Source organism: Melopsittacus undulatus, chromosome 15 (assembly GCF_012275295.1).
Source record: "Melopsittacus undulatus isolate bMelUnd1 chromosome 15, bMelUnd1.mat.Z, whole genome shotgun sequence".
Classification (NCBI taxonomy): Eukaryota; Metazoa; Chordata; class Aves; order Psittaciformes; family Psittaculidae; genus Melopsittacus; species Melopsittacus undulatus.
The window spans coordinates 2,624,718-2,644,982 of NC_047541.1; the positions used below are offsets into that span (position 1 = coordinate 2,624,718).

The window sequence follows — 20,265 nt, forward strand, 5'->3', positions numbered from 1 at the left end:
AAGAAAGATGGCGGCGGCCAGCGGCCGTGCGCTGCGGAGGAGCGCGGCGGGCCTGGGCTGGGCCGTGCGCTCGCTTTGCGGCGGCGGCTGCAGGCGGGCGGCGGCAGAGGAGAGGAAGGGGCCGGTGCGAGCGGAGCAGCTGGCGGAGCGGCTGCGGCAGCAGAGGAGGGAGGAGAAGCAGCGAGAGGTGAGCGGGGCCCGGCGCTGAGGAGCGGGGCTCTGCCTCCTGCCGAGCCCGGAGCCCGTTCACGCCGCAGCGGTGCCGGTACCGGTGTCCTCTCTCCTCAGGTGCCTCGGGACCCCGCACAGAGGCGGGTGCGGGAGCTGGCCATGCTGAGCTCGGGGCTGCAGCACGTTCACCCCAACGTGCTGGCCAGGATGCTGAAGCAGGCCGCGGTGTACCAGAACGAGGAGATCGTGGTGATCAACAAACCCTACGGGCTGCCGGTGCACGGTGAGCGGCCCCTGGCCGTGTCCATGCGGCCTCCGTGGCACTGACACGGGAGCGTCTGTCTCAGTCATGGAATCAGATTGGTTTGGGTTGAAGGGACCTTAAAGCTCCTCCAGCTCCAACCCCTGCCACGGGCAGGGACCCCTTCCACTGGAGCAGCTGCTCCAAGCCCCTGTGTCCAACCTGGCCTTGAGCACTGCCAGGGATGGGGCAGCCACAGCTGCTCTGGGCACCCTGTGCCAGCGCCTCAGCACCCTCACAGGGAACAGCTTCTGCCTCAGAGCTCAGCTCAGTCTCCCCTCTCTTAGGCAGGTTCAAGCCATTCCCCTTGGCCTATTGCTACAGTCCCAGCATCCTTGTAGCCCCCTTCAGACACTGGAAGCTACTCTGAGGTCTCCAAGTAGCTTCTCTTCTCCAAGCTGAGCAGCCCCAGTTTTCTCAGCCTGGCTCCAAAGCAGAGCTGCTCCAGCCCCATGTTATCATCCCCACAGCGTCCCTTGCACTGGGATGGATTTCACCTTTAGATCCCAGCCTCCATCTCACACTCTGGGGGGGTAAGTTAGGGTGCATGGGAGGTGAACATTCCCCTTGACTGCTTTGTCCATGGGTTGTGCAGGTGGCCCTGGGATCAAGAACTGTATCGCTGATGTGCTGCCGATTTTGGCCAAGATGTTGGAAAACATGAAAGCTGAACCCCTCCACCTCTGCCATCGGCTGGACAAGGAGACCACAGGTGTGATGGTGCTGGCACGGAGCAAAGAGGCAGCGGACAGGATCCGGCTTCTCTTCAAGACTCGTCAGGTGGAGAAGATCTACTGGTAGGAAAAGTTTGGGTGGACAAGTGGCTCTGAAGGGCCCCTAGGGTTTGAAGAAGAGGTGAAGGGAACGTCCCCAGGATGTGTTGTCGAAGTGGTGGCTTGTCCTCGATGGGGCTGGGCTGTGGGGAGAAGGGATGAGGGGAGGGATCCCTTCATGCTGGAGCAACACCCACAGACCTCTGCTTTCCCTCCCCAGGGCAATCAGCCTGGGGGAGCCAGACCCCACTGAGGGCATCGTGGACATCCCCATTGTGGAGAAGGAGGTGCAGAGCCACCAATCACACTACAAGGTGAGCCATGTGTCCCCTCAACCTCACACTCCCCATCCCCAGCTCCTTCCTTTGCCTCCCCATGGGCTCACCCTGTTGTCACTGCTCAGAGGACGCTGGCCCCCAGCTACCGCCTGTCTCCAGAGGATGGGAAGGTGGTGAGAACCCGGAGGAACCGGAGTGCCGAGAGCGCCGTGACGCGGTACCGGCTCCTGGCCAGCTCTGCTGCCTGCTCGCTGCTGGAGCTCCAGCCCATCACCGGTGAGGCCTGCACGGGTGGCTCCACATCTTGTGAGCTGCTTTCTGGGTGGCTGTGCAGCCAAGGGCAGTGCTGGAAGTGGGAACTCGTTGTTAGACACAATGAGAATCCTGTCTGGGACAAGAATCTGGGAATAAGCACGTGAGGGATTCTCCCTCTGCTGCGCTCTGGGGAGGCTTCCGCCTGCAGCCCTGATCCAGCAACAGTGTTCAAGGCCAGGTTGGACAGTGCTTAGAGCATCCTGTTCTACCAGAAGGTGTCCCGGCCTGTGGCAGGGGGGTGGAACTGGATGAGCTTTAAGGTCCCTTGAACAGAAAGCATTGGATGACTCTGATAAGCCATCCCTGGGCATTGGTTTGCTGCTGGGCCACCCTCTGGGTGCTGGTTGTCATGTTTCTCCTCTCTCCCTTTCCTCCTCAGGGGTGAAGCACCAGATCCGGGTTCACCTGGCCTATGGCTTGGGCTGCCCCATCCTGGGGGATCACAAATATTCCCACTGGAGCAAGTTGGCACCTCAGGTAAGGCAGGTCCAGTGTTGGGTGGGCACCCAGAGCCGGATCCACTTCCAGCAGCCCCAGCTCCCCATGGGCTGGGGTTTCCAAGTGCTGTCTGAAGAGCTGGGGTTGTAGAAAGGACCTTTTCTGTCCTCACCACAGAAGCTTCCTAAGGTCACCTTGAAGAGGCTGAAGCTGGAGCAGAGCAAGGCTCGCCACCTCCCGCTCCACCTGCATGCCCACCGGCTCTCCCTGCCCCTGGGCGAGCAGCTGAACCTCGTCTGCAAACCACCCCCCTTCTTCCATAAGACTCTGAGGAAACTGGAGCTGGACTTTGCTGAAGATTAACAGGGCAGGAAGGGAGAGGTGGTGTGGATCTCCACGTCCCTGGCATGTATAGTGCTGTGTCCTGCTGCTTGGCAGCCGTGTCCACCTTGGAGACAGCGGTGAGATGAAGTCAACAGTCCCTGCTGCTTGCCAGACACCTCTACTGGTACTGGGCTCCAAACCAGGTACCTTTGGGTGCTTCTTGTCCTGACTTGGTGCAGAAAAGCACCTGGGCACACTGAAGAGACACTAGTTTGGTCAAATGAGGCTGTGTAGAAACTGGGCTTTGTCCAGTCATGGTTGGAACTTGTCTCTGAGCAATAAATGGTCCTGTTGGTGCCGAGGTGAAGGGCTTTGTGTCTCTGTGCTTGGTCCCAGGCAGCTTTGATTGGTGCAGTCCCATCTGAGGACTGTCACTCAGCCTTCCAGAGCCATTTAGAGTTTCTCCCTCCTATCCTGGCACTCTGTGCTCCAATTTGGAGAGTCCCTTCTTTGGAAAATCCATGGAAAGTGCAATTTGGCAGTGGCTGCACTGGAAATTTCTCTGCTTGGCTTGGCTGCACAGTTCCTAGACTCCCTTTGCAGTGTCAGTGCTTTTTTTTGGGCACAGAATATGCTGCTGGGAGAGACTTTCCTGTCCCTCTGCCCCTTCCAATTCCCCTGTTGATTCTAGATCCCATTATCAGCATCCTTCTCCCTCAGGAGCTGCCTTGAAGCCAGATTCCTGCCCCTGCACCCCAAGATTGGAAAGCTGAGGAATGGCAGCACCAGCATTTGGCCTGTCCCCACAGCACAAGTTGGTTTAGGTGCTGGAAAAGGCTCTTTGTCCCCTGTGGGGCTACCACAGACCTTGTTGGGGTGTCTCAGTACGGTAACACCCTGTGCCCTGCCACCCTGTGCCTCAACACGGTTAAAATAGCTGAGGACCCCCCACCCTCCTCAAAAGAACCCAGAAATACATCTGCTTATGAGAGAGGGATGCAAAACCACATGGAGCCAGGCTGGAATTCCACCTTCCCAGCCTGCTGCCACAGCTGCCGGGGGGTTTGTTTTCTATTTCAGGACGTGCTGTTTGGGAAAAGGCTTCCCCCTGTAATTACCAGTGGCTTCAAGGCGGTGCCTGAGCTCTCATCCCAGCTGCCTGGTAGGGATGGCTTGGCAAGAGATGCCTCCAGCCCTACAAAGCCACTCCTCGAGCTGGGCACACCTCAGACGACACCAGAGCCCGCAGGCAGCAGCAGCAGCACCACCATCGTCTCCTTTTCCTCCATACAAAGATGTCCCTCTCGCACACAGCTGCTGAGTACATGCTCTCCGATGCTCTCCTCCCAGATCCTGGTGGATCCCGAGCCAAGGGCCTGCGGCTGGAGCTGCCCTGTGATCGCCTCCTGAAGTTCATCACTGTGGGGCTGCCCCTCTTCCTCGTCTCCCTGGCTTTCGCCCGCGAGTTCTCTGCTGGTGAGTACTGGTTTTGGAATGGGAACCTTCAGGACACGGTTTAGCTGTCGCTGGGAAGCACTTGTGCTCTCACCGATGTGGCTGTGGCCTGAGGTGGGGCATCCTGGAAATGCTGCTTTAGGAATCATTCTGCCTCAGGGGTGTTTATTGATTGGTTTTAATGCATTATTGGTTGCTGGGGAAGCTGGGAACAGCGGTGCTAAACCCCAGCACCAGCGGTGGATCCATACCCCACCTCAGCTGCTTGCCCCCAGCACCTCTGGGCGTTGCTGGTGAGGATAAGAAGGGTGCTGGGAGGGCAGCTCAGGGAATACATCCCACAGGAATCATAGGATGAATCACAGACTGGTTTGGGTTGGAAGGGACCTTAAAGCTCATCCACCTTCCACTGGACCAGGTTGCTCCAAGCCCTGTCCAACCTGGCTTTGAACACTGAAGGACAGCACAAAGGGTTTCATTGATGGAGCGTTGTGACCTCAGGCTAAATCTGGCCTTGGCCAATGTCCTGCTGCTGCCTGCGAGGGTTTGGTTTGACTTTGGTTTCTGGCTGGTCTCTAACTGCCCCACAGTGTTCAAAGGGTCTGTGTTTGGAAAGTGATGGAAAATGGAGGACAGCTACAAAATGACTGGGAAAAAGGGGGGGTTTGTAATTCCAAGTGATGCCCGAGATGTAATCACCCTCCCTGGACCCCCACGGCTGAGGTTCACTCTTCTCCTCACCCCAGGCTCACAGATCAGCTGCTTCTCCCCCACCAACTTCACTGGGAAGCAGTCAGCCTATGTCGACACTGCTTGCTGGGACTCCCTTGTCCACCATGGCTGGGACACCGAGGGACACGCTGTCACCAAGTCCCTTTGGGCTCTCAAGGTACCTGTCCAGCTCACATCTGGGTGCCCTCAGCTCCCACCTGGGTGTGCAGCAGAGCTGAAGCAACTCCTCTGCTTCTCTCCTTCCCCCAGGTCTTCCCCTACTCGCTGCTGGTGGTAGCGGTGCTCATGTACCTGCCATACCTGCTGTGGCGTTATGCAGCTGCCCCTGCCCTCCACTCCGACCTCCTCTTCATCATCGATGAGCTGGACAAGTCCTACAACCGCTCGGTGCGCCTGGTGCAGCACATGAGGAAGGTGCAGCAGGCCAGCACCGAGCCCGAGCGCTTTTGGGAGGAGTATGAGAGGTGAGGCCCTTGGGCAGCCACTGATGGTTCTCCACATGGTGATGTGGCTGTGGCCACATTCAGGATGGGCTTTGGTGAAGGGGTTTGGTCGGGGGGTGGCTCTAACTCCCCTCTGTGTCCGCAGGGCCCGCCAGGAGAGGTATTTTGAGTTCCCATTGCTGGAGCGCTACCTGACCTGCAAGCAGCGCGCTCACTCCCTGGTGTTCATCTACATCCTGAGGAACCTGCTGCTGCTTGTGTTCTTGGCTGCCACCTGCCTCTACCTGGTCTTCCTCCACCTCAACATCTTCTTCCAGGATGAGTTCAACTGCTCCATCAGAACAGGGCTGCTCCAGGCAGAGCCCCACATCCCACCACTCATCCCCTGCAAGCTGGTCTTCTTCTCCATCTTCCAGCTCATCAGCCTCTCGGTTGGTGGTGTCTATGTCCTCCTCATACCCGTGGTTGTCTACAACACCCTGCAGCTCTGCCAGTGGGACAAGGGGCTGCTCTCTGTCTATGAGATGCTGCCAGCCTTCGACCTGCTCAGCCGCAAGATGCTCACCTGCCCCGTCAATGACCTCAACGTCATCCTCCTCTTCCTCCGCGCCAACATCTCCAAGCTGACGTCCTTCAGCCGTCTCAATGCTGTCAGTGCCCTGAGGGAAACCACCACCAACAAGGAGGACATCGACACCGTCATTGACTTCATGACGCTGCTGGCAGGGCTGGAGACCACCAAGCCCAAACACCACACTTGTGCCCCCGATGGCAGCACACCCCAGTCCAATGGCAGGGCCCCAGGTAGGATTTGGTAGTAGAGATTACTTCTTCACTCTTCTCTTGGCTCCCCCATGCAAGATCCTGCCCTGGGGATGAGGCTGGATCCATCCACCAATAAGGCCCTAAACCCTTTGGCCAAAATCTTCAGGTTTTGGGGGGGATTTGTGGGGCTGAAGGCTCCATTTTCAGCCAGGAATGGGCTCTGGCAGCCAGGATGTGATGCTACTGCGAGCCCATGCGTGGGCAGGAGTTGCTATAGGAACAGAAAGCAGAGAGTTTGGCACTTCAATCCAAGCTCTGGGCAAAACCCGACACCCCCCAGCAGTGGTTTGTAGGCTCTGGGAGACAGCTCATCCTGTCTCATCCCAGCAGGATGGGAGCCAGGAGTCCTGAGCTCCTTTCCTGGCCCTGGGGGGTTTGGTTTCCAAAGAGAAAACCACCAAAAGCCCCCAGATTGCTGTATTTAGCATCCTCGTTGGCATGGCAACCACGGGGCTAGCACAACTGGCTCTTGGGCTAGTGGCACACTGGTGGTGGAAGCCCAAGACCCCAGTTTGTGATCACCCCAATAACTAACTTCCTCCTCTGTCTAGAAATGAAGCCTGGAGTGGAAGCAATGGGAAAAGCCTCCCGGGACTCACTCGGCTCTGCCTGACCCCAAGAGCAGGCTGCAGGCAGAGCATCTGGGATCCGGTTGGATTCAGTTCTTTATTGCCAGCATTCCTCGAGCACATTAAACTCTGGTTTGAAGACAGCCTGGTGAGGTGATGTCTGTAAAGTGACAGCAGCCACAGGGCTGAGCTTCCCCTGTGTTATTCCTATGTTTGGGATCACCCTCCTTATGGTTCTCCGACAAAAAAAGGGTTAAGGGAAGATTTAGATGAGCTATTGGGAGGAAGCTCTTCCCTGTGAGAGTGCAGAGCCCCTCTCAGATGTCTTATTCCAAGCACTGGGTGCCACATTTTCCTGGTAATGCAGCAGGAAGGTGGGAATGGAGCACTTAAAGGATGCTCCTCCGAAGGAAAAGAAGGATCCAGGAATAACTCGAGCTGGTTTGTTAACTCTTTATTAACAGCAGGAGTGGAAGGCACCTCTGCAGCTCCATGTCCCAGCCCCAGTCTGACCCTTTGGTTGTGGTCCCACCACAGGCTCGTCCTGGACCCTGTGAGCACCCTGCCATGGGGGTCAGCACCCTATGTCCCTGGCGGGGGGACCAGGACCAGCTCCATGGCAGGGAGGGGTTCAGCTCCCATCCTGCTGCTTGTCTTAACAGAATTCTTCGTTAATTTCCTTTTAAATTGCCTATTTTTTCCCCTGTAGCCTTGACTTCAGGCCAAAGAGGAGCTGGAGATGTTTAATTAGGAAGGCTGTAATCAAGCCAGCTGCCTCCCTCAATTGGGAAGGCACTGTGCCAGCAGCCTGGAGCCACTCAGAGAGGCCTGAGGTCCTTGCACCAGCCCCTAAATCCTTTGGGAGAGTCCCAAATCCTTTGGGAGAGCCCCTAAATCCCCCAGGACAGCAAGGAGCTTGGGTGATGGAGCAGCAGTTCCACCTCTCCGGCTCTGCTGGAGCTCCTCAGGGTCTCCAGCAGGAAGGGGGGTGCAGGCAGGCCCTGGGTGTTGTAGAGGGCACAGGACTGGTACTCACAGGGCCACTCAGCCCTGGCATAGCGCAGGGCCAGCACCAGTGTCCCACAGCCACCCAGGGCCAGTGTCACCGTGTGGGACCTCACTGCCACCATGGGAGCTGGCAGCCACCTGCACAGGGACACGGGGCTGGAGCAGCACACCTAGAGAGGGCAGAAACCTCCCTTAGTATGGGCTTCCCCTTGCAGCCATGGGGAGAAGCTTTTCCCCCATCCTCACCTCGAATGCTGGCATGTCCCTCCGGCGCCAGACCAACCGCTGGCTGTAGGTGACGTTCAGCAGAGCCCTGGTGACTTCCAGGACAGCCTGGGTCGGGAATGGCCCCTGGAAAACCAGGTTTTTCTCCCCATACGCCACAGCCCTAGCGCCCAGCTGCAGGCGATGAGCCACGTTCTGCTTGTCCCGAGGGTGGATGCTGCCAAGGAAAAGGAGGGAGGTGGGGCTGGTGTCCTACAGCTTCAGCTGCATCCTACAGCTGCTGTCCTACAGCTTCATCACAGCCTGACAGGATGAGAGCTGGGTTGGGGCAGCCTGGAGAAGGCTCCTGAAGGGGAGACCTTAGAGCAGCTCCAGTGCCTAAAGGGGCTGCAGGAAACTGGAGAGAGGCTTTTTCCACTGTGAGGGTGCTGAGGCGCTGGCACAGGGTGCCCAGAGAAGTTGTGGCTGCCCCATCCCTGGCAGTGTTCAAGGCCAGGCTGGACACAGGGGCTTGGAGCAGCTGCTCCAGTGGAAGGGGTCCCTGCTCATGGCAGGGGTTGGAGCTGGAGGAGCTTTAAGGTCCCTTCCAAACCATTCCATAGTTCTATCCGTTCACCCTCATCCCCCAGGACTCACCTGCCATAGGGTGAGTGCTCATCACAGAGATCCATTGCCACGGCCATGAAGGTTCTGGGTATCCTGGCATTGGGAACGACCCCCACATCGGCTGTCTGGTGCCAGCGGAGCCGGGCGAAGCTGTCCTGGGGGCTCTGCCGACGGTAGGTGGACAACTGCAAGGCACAACAGGGTGCGGAGCTCGGGAAGTGCCTCTTCCATCGCTCCCAACACCATCCATTGGGATGCAGCACCACCGGCAGGACCTCTTCATGCACCTTGGAAGTGGCTCCAGGATGCTAAAGGATGGGTAAGCCCCCTCCTCACCCCCTCTTCACCTGCACGAAGCCAAAGGGGAGGAGTGGCTCTGTCTGGCCTGCTGATCCCACATGGAATGCCCGGCGCCAGTCGGCAATGAGTGTGGGGAAGGTGCAGTTGTAGTGGTCTGTGTGCAGGAAGGCGTTGGCCTCGCCTGTGTCCGACAGAGAGGGGCTGGAGTGATCTGAGTGGGATAGAGGAGCCTGTTCCACTCCATGGTGAGGATAAAAGGGGCTCACCTTGGTACCAAGCGATCCCCCGCAGTGTCATGTTGAGCAGTGGGTGGATCATAGCATTCCAGAGCACGGAAGGTGTTTGAGGGCCGGAGAATTGCTGGTGTGGGGAGATGCTGGGAGACGAAGCTGGGCTAAAGGGGCAGAAAACATGAGGCCAGACCTGAATCCCTTTAACCCTGCATGGTTAAAGCAAACAGGGGAGCCCTGGGGTCCCCCTCTTCCCTCTTTTCCCACTGAGATGTGCCCTACACTCTCAGCACAGGAGAGGGTTTATCCAGAGGGACAAAAATGATGCATGGAGAGAGAAGACCATTGTCAGATTCTATGATTCTACTTGGACATCCCCCTCCTTAGTGGCAGGGGGTGTCCTTCAGCTTCACACCTCAGTGTTCAAGGCCAGGTTGGATGGGGATGGAGCAGCATGCTCTAGTGGAAGGTGTCCCTACCCTGTGGCCACAGAACTGGGCGAGCTTTAAGGTCCCCTCCAACCCAAACCAGTCTGTGTGATTCTGTGTGACAGGAGCGCTCTGGGGATGCTTTAGGAGAGGAGGTGGGATGGGAATGGATGAAGGATCTCCCCCAAAGCATCGTGATGTGGGGCAAGAGCTGTTTAACTGCATCTTCTCTCACCTCCTTCTGTCCTCCAAGAGCCCACATGCCTGCAGAGCCCGTGGGGAGGACCAGGCCTCGATGGGGGTCCCCCCCCAGGCTGCCTCCACCAGCCCCACAGGGTACCTCAGAGCATCATAGAGGTAACGTCCCAGCAGCCAGCAGACGGCCGAGAAGTAGGTGAAATTCCCATGGCCCAGGTTCTCTGTCCAAGAAACATCAGGCTGCAATGGGAAAAAGGGGGGAAAAACCCACTTCCAGGCTTCTTGGGGAAGGAACGGGGTCCTCACCAGCTGTTGGGATGGACCAGGGCAAGTCAATGCGGGCCAGGTCTTCCAGCTCCACGTCAGAGTGGGAAGGAGCCGCAGCAAAGACACGGACATAGGGATAGCGAGCGGCAGCAGTGAGCTCCTGGCTGGCATTGGTGATCTAGGGAAGGGTTGGCAGCATGTGGGATGCTTCCCTGCCTGCTCCCTGCCTGTGCTGGCAGGATCGTGCCATGCCATGGGTCTTACCTGCAGGACTGTCATGACCATGTTGCTCTGCCCACTGCAAAGCCACACATCCCCAAAGTAGATGTCCCTCAGCGTCACATTCTTCGAGCCCTGCCTGGCTGTCAGCGTGTAGGGACCACCCTGATCCATAGGGTCCAGGATGGTCATCCATGTCCCAGAAGGTTCTGAAAGAAGAGGATGGTGCTTATCTTTCCTGATCCCTATGAAGACACCAAGACCTTCACAAAGAGGTTGGATGGGAGGCCTACAAGCCATGGGGATGGCCAGGCAACAAGGGAAAGCTGCCCCATTGCAGGGCTGGGTGCAGAAGTGGGGTTTGGATGCTCTGCACCATCAGAGGGTCCTTCCTCCTGCAGGAACGGAGGGGTTAACCAGAAACATCTCCAAGACCAATGTGTGTCAGAGCAGAAGCTGCTGGGAGGAACTGGGATTACAGGAGCAGCTTGGTGTGTGTGACACTGAGATGTCTCCAGCTAATTTTAGAGGCGCCGAATCGAGGCGTAAAGATATTCTGCTGGAGCTTAGTGTGGATTTTGTGGCCTGATTCAGGCTGGATCCTGCAGATCTCCGGTAGCAGCCGATCGCTGCTCCATCACAAGACACCTCCAGGTGCCCAGCTTGTGGAGGAGCCATTGAGGCAGTGATTTCACCCCCCCTAAAGGCAAGGAGCAGCCCCCGACTCACTGTGCAGGGAAGGAAACCACCAACTGAGATCTGAGATGCTTCTGAGCCCTCCCAGCCTTGAGGAGAGCTCACCCAGAGGTGATGGAGCCTCACCAGCAGCTCCAGTGTGGGCTTCAGAGTGCTGCTTGGCTCCAAACTCACCATCCCCAGTCGCCCAGTGAGGGTCCAGCACTGACCTTTAACTTGTGCCATCTTCTTCATGAGGACAAGGCCACCATCACCGGAGAGAGCCACGGTCACTGCAGCCCCCGGCTCCCCATAGCCCCACACCACGGCCCCCGCTGGCTCCTTCTGCAGCACCATGTGGTCACCATAGTAGGATGCGAAGCTGAGGATTGTCCCTGGAACCAATGGACAGCACCAACCATCAGCTCCAGGAGGGGAAAGCAAAGGGAAAAATCCTCTGCACGGCCTCCGAGTCCTTCTGAAATACAGATTAGTTGAGATCCAGCTTAATTTAGAGCTTCCTTTGGCTCTGGTCAGTCCTAAGGTGGTTGAAATCACCAAGGAGAGGAGGAAGTGGCTGAGTCTGAGTCCCCAGGAGAGCCCAAGTCACGTCCCAGAGCCCAGGAGCTTGTGTTATACATAGTTTGGGTACAGACTGCGGCAAGAACTCCTCTAATAACAGCATTTCTGCCAGCCCAGCCTTGCTAATAACCATGTTCTGACATACTTTCCCCTTGCTAAAGAAGGCTTGGCACATGGTGAGGTGGGAAGCACCAGGAATGCGGCACCAGCAGAAGCAGGAACATTGGTCTCAGCCCTGGCAGCCCCAAAACCCCGTTCGGAGGGTGTGAACAGAAACCCACACTCCAAGTGGGTCAGGGCAGGGCTTGGACGCGATGTCCTCGGCCTCGCTGGAAGCAGCAGTCCCAGAGCCCCTTCCGAGGCTCCGGGAAGGACGAGTTACATAAAGACATGAGCTGGAGGAGGGAGAGAAGCACAAAGTGAGGAGCTGGGAAGAGGCTGGAGCTATAAAAAGCGGCTGGGAGGAGGGAAGGGAGCAGAGCCCACGGGACGCGCCAGGAGCCGCATGCAGCTCCCACCTTACGTAAAGCATCGTCCCACGGGCGTGCCAAGGGCGGCCGAGCCGGGGTTAGGGCATGGCGAGGCCCCAAATGGGCTCGAAGAGGGGCTGGGGGCTCCAAGGGCAGCGAAATGAGGTTGGAGTTGGTATCAAAGGCATCAAAGGGAGGTTCAAAGGAGGGCAGGAGACGCCAAGTGGGGCTCTGGGTATGCAAAGGGCATCAAACAAGGCTTTGGGGGTGCAAAGGGCACTGAATTGGGGCTGGAGGGACAGCGAGGGCATCAAAGTGGGGCTCGATGTGGTGCCAAAGGCAGTTAAGTGGGTCCGGGGGTACCAAGGGTGTTGAAGCAGGGTCTAGGGGATTCCAAGAGCCCTGAAGTGGGGCCCTGGTTGTGCCAAGGGCGTCAAAGCAGGGTTAAGGGTGGTACCAAAGGCAGTGAAGTGGGTCAGGGTGGCTACAAAGGGCACTGAAGCAGGATTTAGGGGATGCAGAGCCTCACAGTGGCCCTCTGGGGGCTCCAAGGGCATCGACATGGGGCTTAGGGTACAAAGGGTGTTTAAGCAGGGTTGAGGGGAATGCAAAGGGCTCCCAGATGGGGCTGAGGGGATGCCAAGGACCTCAAAGTGGGGCTAAGGGTGGTGCTAAAGACATTGAAGCGGGTCTGGGGCATACGAAGGGCATAGAAGTGAGGTTTAGGCCATGCCAAGGGCTCCCAGACGCGGCTGTCGGGTGCCAAGGGCCCGAAGCGGGGCCCGGTCGGGCTGCGGAGGGTGCCCGGGGGTCCGGACCGGCCCCCCCAGCCCTTTACCTGCGGCCACCGGAGCCAGCGCCAGCAGCGCCCACGCCGCCATGCCCGGTGAGGCGGGGGATCGGGAAGCACACAGGGTGGGCACTAGGACCCGGGGCCAGCCCCGGCTTCGGCCCCGCCCCCTTGGAGGCGTGGTCAATATTTGGGGGCGTGGCCAGGGCGGTTGCTAAGTAACGGCGTCTTCACTGCTGCCTGAGGCGCTGGTGCGGCCTGGCCGGGGCCGAGGGGAGGGCCCGGGGGAAAGGGACGGGGCTGGGCTGGGGGTACCGGAACGGAGTGCGGGGAACCGGGGGGAACCGAAGGGGAACCGGGGAGAACCGACGGGGAACCAGAGGAACCGGGGTCCGGGACCCTCCGCCACCGACGGCCGCGCAGGCGCCGTTGGAGGCAGCAGTGCACAGGCGCGGCGGGTGCCCCCTAACGGCGTCACTGTCCCTCCACCCCCGTGCTCCTGGGACCGCGGGTTCGAGTCCCGGCGCTGCCGGGTCGGGATAACGGGATGCGGGTAGGGGCTGACCTCGGTTGTGCCGCTGCAGGGAGCTGGGAGACATGAAGATGTCGGTCCCGTTCTCCATCACCACCCTGAGGCTGCCCCCCGGCCTCCGGAACCTGCTGGAAGGGCTGGTGATGGAGGTGCTGCGTCTGCAGCCCCCTGACATAGTGGGGTTTGCTGCTCAGTACTTCCAAACGCTGCTGGAGCAGAGAGAGGGTGAGTGGCACAGCCCAGCAGCAGCTCTGCCCGCACCTCCAGCCCTGCCCTTGTGCCTGTTGCCTCGGGTGTTGGGGCTGCTCATGCGCCCATCACCGGTGACATTGCGCCTGCCCTGTGTGCCTTGAACCTTCCCCCTAGCGCCCATCACCCAGGGCCTCAGGCCTGCCCATGTGCCCGTCCACGTGGCATCAGGCTTTCTCCATCCGCAGCCACCTCAGCTGACCCGGTGGTGTGGGGAGCCCAGCTGGAGGAGCTTCAATCCCAGCCCTTTTCCCAGGTAGGCTGCCCCCCCTTGTCCCTCCATCCCTGGGGAGTTTGGGGTCCCCCCTGCTCCTGAGCCTTATGGTTTCCCTGCTTTTCCTCCAGGAGCCAGGGAAGGACAAGGAGAAGGGCAAGGAGGAGGCTGGTGGTGCTGCACCCACGGTAAGTGACACAGCACCGCACCCAAACCAGCACTATTCCAACCCAAACCAGCAAGGAGGAGTAGCTCAAGTACTCAGCAGCACCCACACACTGGGATTCATCCCCAAACCCCTCACTGGGATGCAACCCTTGGCTGGAGGGGAGCGTGTCCCCTCTTTAAAAGGGACACCTCCCTGGGGCCACTGCATATAACTGTCCCCAAACCCCTCTCTTTTCCCACTGGGAATAGCTCCCATCCCACCCCTCTGGCACTTCCTTAATGAGGGTTTCTCCTAATGAGGTCCCGCTGTAATTAGTGGCTCCCACCCGGGATTTTTCCCAGTTCTAGGATCTGGGCTGAGCTCTGGATGATATTTTAAGACTCTATATTTAGGCCCCTGCATCCCTGGAGGTTGTCAGACATCTAATAGCAGCCCCACATGAAGAAGGGAGGTGACATTGCTCCTCTTCCAACCCCCATTCCAAGAGCTGAGATGCTTCCACAGCATTTTGGGGAGCAAAACTCCACGTTTGCGCCTTGGAGAGGTTCCAAAACGTCATCCCACAAAAGGTGATGGGGTTTGTGTCAAAGCTGGGTCCTGGTTTTAAGGGGGATGAATTCTCTGCTCATTCTCACCCCATTTTTCCTCCCTTTTTCCTATGTTTCCCTGCCACATGTGGTGTGGGCATGGCATGGGGCAGAGGGAAAACAGGAAGGAGGGATGTGGAATAAAAAGAGCTGGAGATGCTAACCAGCTACTGCTCCAGCTGCCCACCCAGGGCACCTTTCCAGCATCAAATTCCCAACTTATTGATTCCTTAAGGGATATTTGAGCAGCTCAGTGCCACCACCTCAACCCATGACAGTGGGATGCTTCCAGCGGGATGTGCCCCTTTCCAAAACACAAGTTATTTTATCCGGATCCAGATTTGATCAGTGCTGGAGCACCTGGAAGCATCATCCCAATATTCCCCCCCCCCCATTGCGCCCTGGGGTGGGTTGTTTTCTTGGATGAAGGGAAAACGCAGGAGCCTGGAACGGGCCCAAAATCCACCGTTAATGATTAGAAATGTTCTGGCATTTCTCATCCCTCCTCCGCAGCCGGGAGGCGCTGGTGCCTCTGCCAGGACCGGCCGGAGCACACTTGGGGGGGCTGCATCCCTCAGGAAAACCTGGTGTCACTTCCACTGTCACGTTCCAAGTGCTCCTGAGCCCTCTGGGTTTGTGCTTTTGGGGGTTTACTGGTACCAGGGTGATCCTCCAGCATTTGGAATCCCAGTTTTAGGGATGGTTTTCCCAGCTTTTTGATGAGCGAATCATCCCAAATGCATTTCCACTCTGCTCCCCCCAGACCACCTTGCATTCCCCCATTGGAGCAGGATAAGATGGATCTGGAGGGTCTATAAAAGGGAAGGGGTCATTTTTCCATCTTTGAATTCCGGTGGAGCAGCTAATGCTTCTCCTGGAAGCTGGAGCAGAGCTATTCCCACCCCCCACTGTGCTGGTGGGAAGAGATGGTGGTGGAAAAGTGTCTCCAGTGGGAAGAGCCAGGAGCTGATGGCTGGCATGGGAATTGAGGGATGCTCCGGGAGCATCCATCACCCTGGGAGTGGGGTTTGGGTGCCAGGGTGCTGCTGGGGGGGTAGGGACAGAAATGGAGATGGGGATGGGAACAGGGATGGTGATAGAGACAGGGATGAGGGTGATGATCGGAACAGTGACAGGGATGGTGATAGCGACAGGGATGATGGGACAGGGACAAGAGTGATAATGGGGATGGTGAGAGGGGTGAGACAAAGAGAATGATGAAGTTGGGGATAAAGACAGGCAAAAGATTAGGGATATGGATGGGGATAACAATGGGAAAGAGGATATTGATAGGTACAGGACCTTGGTGGGGACAGGACAAGGACTGTGGTGGAAATGACTGGTATGAGGACAGGGATGGGGACAGTGCCAGTGCCAGGGATGGGATGGTGATGTCAGTGGGGCAGGGATGCTGATGGTGACAGTGGTGCTGGTGACGGCAGAGAGGAAGGTCGGTGCCACCAAGCCCCAGGCTGGGCTGGGGACTGTTGCTGTGGCCTGGCTGTGCTGGGGGTGCTGGTGCCATCCTGGGGTCCACGCTGCATCCCCAGGAGCTGGGAGCTGGCCAGAGCCGGCATCGGCAACTTCTGTGGTTGCTTAGCAACTCCCAAACCCGGATTAGCGGCGCGGGGTGGGAGATGCGGGGGGGATGCGGGATACAGCCCCCCTCACCCTCCAGGGATCCATCTGCCTTCCTGGGGTCCCCCTCTTGTGTCCCAGCACCTTGGCATGGTCCAAGGCAGAAGTGGGGTCTGTGGATAGCACCAAGGGTGGAAAAATGGTTGGAATTGCAGGTGTTGCTGGAAAACACCCCAAACTGGGGGGGTAGGATGCTCCTGTGAGCAGGAAAGGGACCCCCAACTCCCAAAAGGTCTGTGTTTGGGCACAGCAGCCGTTGGGCTTCAGTGGACACTTGGTGGGATGTGGTGTTCTGCTATTCCCACCCTTCCTTGCCATCCTCACCCTCACCATCCTCACCCTCACCATCCTCACCCTCCTTCAGAGCCAAGCCCTAAGTAGGTTGGGAATGTTTTGCTCCCCATGGAAACACACCCAGGGGGTCAACCCCCCAACCCCATCATCCCTGCAGGCCAAGCATCCCCTTTCCCCCCCCAAACTAACCCATCACCCCCATGTGCTGTGGCAAACACCTCCCCACATCCCTCCGGATCCCATCCCCGTTAACCCCGCCACGCATCCTCCGCGTGTCATCTTTCCATGACACGAAGCTCCGGGTGAGCCGCCGGCTCCTTTAAGGCAGTCGGAGGCTGCGGAATCAAATTGGAGGAGGCTCTAAAAAAAAGAGGAGAAAGAGGAAAAAAAATAGGAAGAAACACCCCCCCCCTCGCTCCTAAAACCTGGAAGGGTGTAGGGCTGATAGGCTCGCCCGGAGGAAAGCGCATTACGTAGGCAAGCGGCTCCGCTCAACTTGCCACCGGGATTGCAGCCGGGAAGCGAGACCTTGCCGGAGCCCCTCGCCCATCACTGGCCACCCACCCCTGCTTCACCATGGACTGCTGCAATGTAGGTTCATCCCGATCCTTCCCTTTCCCCAGCCCCATTCCCCATCCCAACCTCTCGCCTTTCTGCATTCGCTTTAGGATTAGGGTTATTGTTGCTCCTGCGCTGGGGGCGGCGGAGGGGATCTGGGGGGCTGCTGGAGGTGTTGTGGGGGGGGATTTGGGAGGGATGTTGGGATTTGGGGGGGATTTTTGGAGTGTTATGGGGTGCTGCAACCAACTTGGTGTGGACCCCCCACCCAGGCCCATATGCAACCCCCCTCCCCAAAATTCCATACCCTCCTTTCATACCAGTTCAGGATCCATGCAGCATCCCGCATCCTGCTCAGGGAAGTGCCCCCATCCCCGCATCCCACAGCCAAACTGGGGTTCTGCTTTTATCCAGCTTTTTATTCCCCCACAGATGACTCTCCAGGTGGGATTGGGGGTTCTTTATGGGTAAAGGGATAAACCGGGGGGAGCAGGGGATTGCACCCCTCCATCCTCACCTGGGGTGAGCATCCCCTCGCTGCCTGGTCACCAGCCAGCTCAGGGACTTGATCCAGCAAAAATCCACACAATTTTTCCCCCTTTCCCCCCTTTCCTCCCCTGCTTTTCCCCTTTTCCCCCCTCTTTTTCCCCTTTTTCCCCCTTTTTCCCCTCCTGCTCAACCAGCAGCACAGAGAGAAACCCCCATCTCCCCTCCTGGATACCTCCAGAGAGGCAAAGCCCACCCTGGATATAAGATCTGTCCCCCCTGGATACAGGATTTCTCCCCTGCATATAAGATTCCCTCCCCTCCCATATAGGATTTCTCCCTCTCAATATAGGATTTTTCCCTGGTTACAGATTTTCCCTCTCTGTATATAGGATTTCTTCTCCTGCATTTAGGATTTAGCCCCCAGGACAGAGGATTTCTCCTTTAGATGTAAGATTTCATCCCTGGATATAGGATTATACCCCTCCGCATACAGGATTTCTCCCCTGGATATAGGATTTCTCCCTTGGATATAGGATTTCTCCCCTGGATATAGGTTTTCTTCCTGAAATATAGGATTTTGCCCCTGGATGTAGCTTTCCACCACCTGTATATAGGATTTCTCCCCCAGGGTGTAGGATTTCTGCCCTGGATATAGGATTATACCCCTCTATATATAGTCTTTCTCCCTGGAATATAGGATTTTGCCCCTGGATATAGGATTATACCCCTCCGTATATAGGTTTTCTCCCTGGAATATAGGATTTTGCCACTAGATATAGGTTTCCCCCATCTGTATATAGGATTTCTCCCCTGAATATTGGATTTCTCCCCTGGATATAGGATTTCCTGCCCCTGGATATAGGATTTCTTCCCTAGATATAGGATTTCCTGCCCCCAGATATTGGATTTCTCCCCTAGATATAGGTGTGTGTCCCTCCTATATAGGATTTCTCCCCTGGCTATAGGATTTCAGGCCCCTGGCTATAACATTTCCACCTGGACATATCATTTCCACCTCGGACCCGTCACTTAAGCCACTACCACTCTTTTGTTCCCCTCTCCTTTCACAATAGTAAACCAACCTGAGCAACTTTCCAGAGCTGTGGAATGCTCTGAAGGGAATTGCATCCCCCCCCCCCAGAAAACACAGCTTCCAAATAACCCCCACAAATATTCCCTTAACTCCTTCAAAGTGCTTCCAGGATGATGCAAAGGATGCATGTGGACACCGGAGCATCCAACATTGCCTCGCTCCCATCTCATCTGCTTTTCCTCCTCTCTGGCATCGCTCTCTTCCCAATTTTCCCACTGCTTTCAGCCAAAGCCCCGAGGAGGGAAGCAGGAGGATGCAACAGGCTGCATGGGGAAGGGGAAACTGAGGCACGACCAGCTTGGCTTGTACCGCATGAGCTGCCCTGTGCCAACCCTTCCCAACCCACCCTCTGCTCCCATGGGTGCTCCTTCCTCTGGATTCCAACCCTCGGGAAGCTGGATCCAGACCCAACGGGTGGTCCAAGGTGGATTTAGGGATGAGTAGGGGGTGAAGCATCTTCCCGTGCTGCATCTATGGTCGCAGCCCTCCTGAGACAGCTCAGGATGTACATCTGGGATGTAACTGGGATGTAAGTGACCCTGTTTTTTAACAAAGATCCCTAATTTTTAGCAGAAGAACCTTATTTTGAGTGAAAAACCCTGATATTTACCCAAGAATTTTAGCACTGGGGCTAATTAAGGACCTTATTTAATGGATTCAATGGGGGTGGGGGGGGAACGATGCTGGTTTTGAAACCCCACCACCCATAACACTCCTGTCGCCACCATCAGGAGGGAGCCTGCACGAAGCTGGACGAGGACATCCTGGATATCCCCTTGGACGATCCCGATGCCAACGCGGCGGCCGCCAAGATCCAGGCCAGTTTCCGTGGCCATATGACCCGCAAGAAGATCAAAGGGGGCGAGATCGACCGGAAAACCAAGGATACCGAGTGCGCCAACAGCACCCGCGGCGGCGACCTCCGCAACGGCGACTAGGTACATCCCGACATTCCCTATTCCCTGCGGCCGGGATGGGGTCACACAGGTGCTGATCCGGGATGGAAAATGGGGTCTGCTTCCCAGGAGGCGCTGGCACCGCCGCAGGCAGCCCCTGCCTGCCCTAATTTTGGGAGCGTGCCGTAGTAGTTAGGATGGGAATGTGCAGGCCGGGATTGGAATTGGATTTCTCCCTTAGCAACACCGCCCCGGCCGCCTCGCCTCAGCACATGCTATTTTTAAAAGCCTGTGTCACAGTCTCCTGGCAGGAAAAGGTAAATTTAAAGAGCGCCCACAGTGCTGAGGCCGCGTGGCATCGGAGCCTGGGAATGCTGGAGCCCCTTTGGGAGCAGGGAATGGCACCCGGCTCCTGGAATGATGGTTTGGGGTGAGCGTCAAGGAGGTCTCAGTGCTGGCTCGGCCGTATGAGTGTGGCAGGGATGGTGTGGAGGCGAGCAGTGGGGATGCGGTGGGAATGGAGTGGGGAGGAATCGAGGATGCAGTGGGGTGTCAACAGGAATCCAATGGGAATGCACTGAGGATGTAGTGGGAATGTAGAGGGGATTCAGTGGGAATGAACTGAGGATGCAACGGGGTTGCAGTGGGGAATAAGTGGGAAGGAACTGGAGATGCAGGGGGGATGAGCTGGGGAAGCAATGGGGATTCAACAAGGATGCAGTGGGAATTCAGAGGGTGTGCAATGGGACCCAACTGGGGATTCAGTGAGAATGCAGTGGGAATTAACTGTGGATGTAGTGGGGATGCAGAGGGGATTCAGTGGGAGTGAACTAGGGATGCAATGGGAATGCATTGGGTATGAACTGAAGGTACAGTGGGGATGCAGTGGGAACAAGCTGGAGATGCAGTGGGGAAGCATTGGGA

The 20,265-nt window shown here is 57.3% G+C and overlaps 4 protein-coding genes across 6 annotated transcripts; 3 read left to right on the forward strand and 1 right to left on the reverse strand.

The window, feature by feature from the left end:
* The first annotated feature begins 7 nt into the window (after window positions 1–7).
* On the forward strand, window positions 8–2,967 carry RPUSD4 (RNA pseudouridine synthase D4). The gene is made up of 7 exons (XM_034069651.1): window positions 8–187; window positions 289–454; window positions 1,068–1,269; window positions 1,466–1,559; window positions 1,649–1,799; window positions 2,218–2,315; window positions 2,454–2,967. Exons 1-7 carry the CDS (start codon window positions 8–10, stop codon window positions 2,637–2,639), a joined length of 1,077 nt encoding a protein of 358 aa, XP_033925542.1. The 3' UTR covers window positions 2,640–2,967.
* On the forward strand, window positions 2,710–6,765 carry PANX3 (pannexin 3). 2 transcript variants are annotated; one of them, XM_031043425.2, is made up of 6 exons: window positions 2,710–2,803; window positions 3,951–4,076; window positions 4,802–4,944; window positions 5,037–5,251; window positions 5,376–6,034; window positions 6,607–6,765. In XM_031043425.2, the coding sequence occupies exons 1-6, from the start codon at window positions 2,743–2,745 to the stop codon at window positions 6,666–6,668; spliced, it is 1,266 nt and encodes a 421-aa protein (XP_030899285.2). In that variant the 5' UTR covers window positions 2,710–2,742; the 3' UTR covers window positions 6,669–6,765. The 2 variants fall into 2 exon arrangements, with proteins under 2 accessions (XP_030899285.2, XP_005142823.2); XM_005142766.3 differs by lacking the exon at window positions 2,710–2,803 and having other exon boundaries at window positions 3,088–4,076.
* Window positions 6,766–7,063: 298 nt separating this feature from the next.
* On the reverse strand, window positions 7,064–12,765 carry SIAE (sialic acid acetylesterase). The gene is made up of 10 exons (XM_034069536.1): window positions 12,671–12,765; window positions 11,011–11,175; window positions 10,151–10,314; window positions 9,926–10,064; window positions 9,657–9,840; window positions 9,030–9,139; window positions 8,811–8,944; window positions 8,494–8,648; window positions 7,879–8,074; window positions 7,064–7,802 (listed from the first exon to the last, which is right to left on the reverse strand). Exons 1-10 carry the CDS (start codon window positions 12,711–12,713, stop codon window positions 7,515–7,517), a joined length of 1,578 nt encoding a protein of 525 aa, XP_033925427.1. The 5' UTR covers window positions 12,714–12,765; the 3' UTR covers window positions 7,064–7,514.
* Window positions 12,766–13,225: 460 nt separating this feature from the next.
* NRGN (neurogranin) lies at window positions 13,226–19,383 on the forward strand. Of its 2 annotated transcripts, XM_031043427.2 has the most exons (4): window positions 13,226–13,379; window positions 13,592–13,659; window positions 13,749–13,805; window positions 19,177–19,383. In XM_031043427.2, the coding sequence occupies exons 1-4, from the start codon at window positions 13,226–13,228 to the stop codon at window positions 19,381–19,383; spliced, it is 486 nt and encodes a 161-aa protein (XP_030899287.2). The 2 variants fall into 2 exon arrangements, with proteins under 2 accessions (XP_030899287.2, XP_012982844.1); XM_013127390.3 differs by lacking the exons at window positions 13,226–13,379; window positions 13,592–13,659; window positions 13,749–13,805 and adding an exon at window positions 16,749–16,896.
* The last annotated feature ends 882 nt before the right edge of the window (window positions 19,384–20,265 follow it).